The 4,494-nt window shown below is 57.7% G+C and overlaps 1 protein-coding gene and 1 long non-coding RNA gene across 3 annotated transcripts in view; one reads left to right on the forward strand and one right to left on the reverse strand.

The window, feature by feature from the left end:
- The first annotated feature begins 388 nt into the window (after positions 1–388).
- Positions 389–4,494, forward strand: part of LOC106727021 — a 6,768-nt gene continuing 2,662 nt past the window's right edge. Inside the window, exon 1 of the long non-coding RNA XR_001363171.1 lies at positions 389–438. This is a non-coding gene — a long non-coding RNA (uncharacterized LOC106727021). The remainder of the gene's footprint in view (positions 439–4,494) is intronic.
- The window catches only part of LOC102244432 (protein C19orf12 homolog), a 9,658-nt gene continuing 6,472 nt past the window's right edge, over positions 1,309–4,494 (reverse strand). Inside the window, exons 2-3 of one of the 2 annotated variants that reach the window (XM_014544060.1) lie at positions 2,344–2,558; positions 1,309–1,605 (exon numbers count right to left, since the gene is read on the reverse strand). In XM_014544060.1, coding sequence (XP_014399546.1) covers positions 1,340–1,605; positions 2,344–2,545 — 468 coding nt within the window. In that variant the 5' untranslated portion in view covers positions 2,546–2,558 and the 3' untranslated portion in view covers positions 1,309–1,339. Of the gene's footprint in view, positions 1,606–2,343; positions 2,762–4,494 lie in introns of those variants that run through there. The other variant, XM_014544059.1, reaches the window with a different exon arrangement.

The following is a 4,494-nucleotide window of genomic DNA, read 5'->3' on the forward strand; positions in this document are numbered from 1 at the left end:
CACAGTTCGATTCCCGGTCAGGGCACAGGCCCTGGTTGTGGGCTCGATCCCCAGTGTGGCACATGGGCACGTGGTGGCAGCCGATCCATGATTGCCTCTCATCATTGATGTTTCTTTCTCTCTCCTTCTCCCTTCCTCTCTGAAATCAATAAAATATATATTTTTTAAAAATGCCACTTCTTCACCCAGCAGCTTCACTTTGAGGGATCTCCCTAAAGACCATCTATCATGAGGCAAAATACAGGGGATATTAACACAAAAATGCCCTCACAGCATTTAGGATTCTAAGGACCCCCCTCCTACCCCCAGGCAGCCGCACCAGGCGGGGGGCAGCTAAGAGCCAAGGAATGTTGCAGCCGCCACTCACGTGGGCGGAATTCTGAGTTACAGTCCCAGTGTTCATCCGTGAAAGGGTTCAAAGTGGCCTAAACAGCAAGGGTGCAAACGCGATAGAAACACACACACACACACACACACACACACACACACACACACACACGGCATTACCAGATGTGCACAAAATATACCACGTTCCATGATGGCTGGCTGAGTGCTGGAATTCATAGCACTTTTAAGTATATACACTCCTCTGTGTTTTCCCAAGTCTTTGACAATCAGCATTGACAAATAAAGGGAAATGAATGGCTGGCTGAGTGCTGGAATTCATAGCACTTTTAAGTATATACACTCCTCTGTGTTTTCCCAAGTCTTTGACAATCAGCATTGACAAATAAAGGGAAATGAATCCTTTTCAAAGACCATGTTTAAACCGAGTGGATGCATATGATGTTGATTGACAAGGAGGGCGGTCAGGGGGCAGCGGAGGAGGGAGCCCTCTTATGCTTGTACCTAATTTTGTTCCAGCCTGGGGGGGGCCTTTTCAAAAATAAATAAGCAAAGATTTTTTACAAGGAAATTACCCAAGGCGCTGAGCACGCCTGAGGGGAGCCAGGTAAGTAGCTTCCTTTCCCAAAGCCACTGCCAGCCACCCAGGTCCCGGCTTGTCATGGGCGATGGCTCAGCACGGCATGGGGCCTCGAGCCCCAGGGTCAGGGGTGGGGCCCTCTCCTCCCCACGCTGTTTCCCAGGGGAAAGGCAGCGCTGAGGGCAGGAGGGGAGACTCGTCAGCGATGGTGGCTGCTCCTGGTCCGGCTGAGCTAAGGCTGCGTCCTGCGTCCCTCCCAGCCCGGTGTCCTCTGGTCCCTGCGCTGTGCGGGCTCGGGGCTGCAGGCTCTCCGCCAGGGATCCGCTCAGCACAGAGAGATTCTCTGGGCCCCGTTTTATTCTCTTTCGCCCCCCGCCCCCCGCAGGCCTCCCCAGGTTAGGCCCCCGCCCGAGCCTAGTCGCCGTACTGCACTGAGGTCCTCAGCTCCTTGGTGACGTAGCCCTCGAGCAGCTTCAGCAGCCGCTTCTGCAGGTCCTTGTTGCCCTTGACCAGCTCGGTCAGGTGCTCGACGTCTGTCCACTGCAGGTTCCCGATGATGACCGAGACCTGGTGGCAGAGCTTCTCCTGCTCAGCAGGCGGCAGCTCCTTGAGGATCTGACTGACCGACTTAAACTGCCCCCAGTGCATCCAGAACGCTAAGAGCCCCCCGACAGCACTCCCTGGGGGACAGGAGGTTGGGTTAGTGGGGTGTTCACAGTGCCGGCTGGGAGCTCGCTGGGAGCTGGTCACAGGATTCAGGTGGCAGCCCAGGGCTCGGGCCCCAGCCCATGATTCAGGCCAGTTTGTGGTCTGGGTCACAGCTCCTGGCTCAGATCCAGCCTGTGGTCCAGGTCACAACTGGTGGTCAATGTCATGGCCCGTGGGGGGGGTCACAGCCCGTGGTGGGGTCCCCCGGGAACCTCCTGCTCCCTGACTAGAGGGAGCAACTCACCCGACCTCCAAGGACCATGGGAAGCAGCCCAACCTCCCCCATTGGCAGAAATTGGTCCCCAGACGGGAGCCGGGTGAGACCAGGGGCAGGTGCATGTGGGCGACCGTGGGCGCTTCTCCTGCACAGACTGGGGACTGGGGACCGGGGTGGGGCCGGGCGCTCTCTGAGCAGCCAGAGGCCTGGAATCCCAGCTCCCTCCTGACCCTGCAATGAAGACAGGAACAGGCCTGCCCAGGGGGCACAGGGCACACCCCGGGGCAGGGCGCCTTCCAGTCTGCAGGCAGGAGCCACAGGAGGGCGCCCTGTGCTTCTGAGACACAGACACGTGTGTCCCAACGGACACGTCTGTGCACAAAGGCCAAGTCTCAGACTCAGTTCCCCAGCCCCTCACGCGGGTCGCAGGCTCCTGTGCGGCCCCTGGGGAGCGGCGGCCTCTGTCCCCCACCCCGTGGGGCACTGCACTCACCAACGGCCAGTCCCAGAGGGCCCCCGACCAGGCCCCCGAGTAAGGCCATGGCGCCGGTGACCAGGGCGCCCCGCCCTGCATGCTTGAAGGTCGCCTTCATCGCCTTCCTCTTACAGAGGCTGCTCAGTAGCTTCATGGAATCCTCCACCTCAAGGGACTTCTCAGGCGGCTTCATGGCCTCCTTCACCCTCACGGGCATCATGTGCCCCGCCGGCCTGCGGGAGGGAGGGTTCCCCGCGTCAGTTCCCGCCCAAAGCTCGCTCTTCCCAGTGTCCAGGGCGGACCCCCTGCTCCAGGAGGACCCCAGCTCTGCCGTGGGCGAGAGGACAGCACCGTCACGTGACAAGTCCTCTGTCACCGAGAAAGCGGGGCTGTCGTTAGTCAATAAGCAAACAGGCCCGGCTGGTGTGGCTCAGGGGTTGAGTGTCAACCTGTGAACCAGGAGGTCAGGGCACAGGCCTGGGTTTTGGGCTCAATCCTCAGTACGGGGCATGCAGGAGGCAGCATATCCATGATTTTCTCTCATCACTGATGTCTCTCCCTCTCTCTCTCTCCCTTCCTCTCTGAAATCAATAAAAATATTAAAAACAAACAAACAGAAAAACAAAAGCAGCCCCTGGGAAAGGCAACCCACCCCCATTCGTGGCCCGGGAGGCGGCAGGAACACGGAAGGCCCCGGTGCTGGCGAGCCCCACAGCGCGCCGCTTCCTGCGCTTGACGGGCACCTTCATCTTCTTTGCCTCCGAGAGGGAGCACAGAAGGCTCATGGCCTCCTCCTCCGTCAGGGACGTCTCGGACGACTTCATGGCGTCCTTCACCTTACGGGACATCTCCTGCCTCTTGGATCTGCGGGAGGGAGGGTTCCCCGCGTCAGGTCCCACCCAAAGCTCGCTCTTCCCAGTGTCCAGGGCGGACCCCCTGCTCCAGGACCCCAGCTCTGCCGTGGGCGAGAGGACAGCACCGTCACGTGACAAGTCATCGAGAAAGTGGGGCTGCCTGTCGTCAAGAAGCAAACAGCCCGGCCAGTGTGGCTCAGGGGTTGAGCGTCAACCTAGGAACCAGGAGGTCACAGTTCGATTCCCGGTCAGGGTGCATGCCGCCTGGGTTGGCTCCATCCCCACTAGGGGGCCGCTGTCCATGATTCTCTCTCATCACTGATGTTTCTCTCTCTCTTCCCCTCTCCCTTCTTCTCTGAAATCAGGGGGAATATATTTTAAAAAAATAAATGAATACATAGAGAAGAGGAGCCTGCTGCACCCCTTGGGTAGTTTAGAGCTGGGCTTCCCGGTCCCTCTGCTGGGACCCTGGGCAGGGACTCCGAGGATGGAGGGGGCCTCCCAGTGGCTTCAGTGAGGATTGAGGGAGGTAACACTTGCAATGCACGTCCCGCTGTGCGCTGTGCCCATGAGCTGTGAGCTCGCAGTGGGTGGTTCATGTGGTTTATTTTCCTTACGAGTGGCCTGGTGCACGATTGTGCACATTGAAAGGAAATTAATTAGAAGAAATATTTTAATATCACTATTTGCCCTTTCTCCATAATAGAAGTGTCAACCAAATTCACGATTGACAATGGCAGATGGAAACACAGGTGCGTGATTTGCGCCAGTGAGAGCTTTATATGTACTGCCCATTTGCGAGACTGAGCCTTTTATATATTTACTAGAGGCCTGGTGCATGAATTCATGCACCAATGGGGTCCCTCGGCCTGGCCTGCAGGATCTGGCCAAAACTGGCTCTCTGACATCCCCCGAGGGGTCTAGGATTGCAAGAGGGTGCAGGCCAGGCCAAGGGATCCCACCAGTATACCATTGGGGCCAGGGAGGGATGAGGGTGATTGGCCAGCCAGGGAGGACTGTAGGAGGGCTCCAGGGTGTGTCCGGCTCATCTTGCTCAGTCCCGATCAGCTGGACCCCAGCAGCAAGCTAACCTACCGGTCGGAGCATCTGTCCCCTGGTGGTCAGTGCATGTCATAGCAACTGGTCGACTGTCTGCCCCTGGTGGTCAGTGCATGTCATAGTGATTGGTTGAGCGGCCTTAGCTTATCATTAGCATGTTACGCTTTGATTGGTTGAATGGACGACCAGTCAACTGGACACTTAGCATATTAGGGTTTTATTATATAGGACTAGAGGCCCAGTGCACAAAAATGTG

Source organism: Myotis brandtii, unplaced genomic scaffold (assembly GCF_000412655.1).
Source record: "Myotis brandtii unplaced genomic scaffold, ASM41265v1 scaffold35, whole genome shotgun sequence".
In the NCBI taxonomy this organism is placed as follows: Eukaryota; Metazoa; Chordata; class Mammalia; order Chiroptera; family Vespertilionidae; genus Myotis; species Myotis brandtii.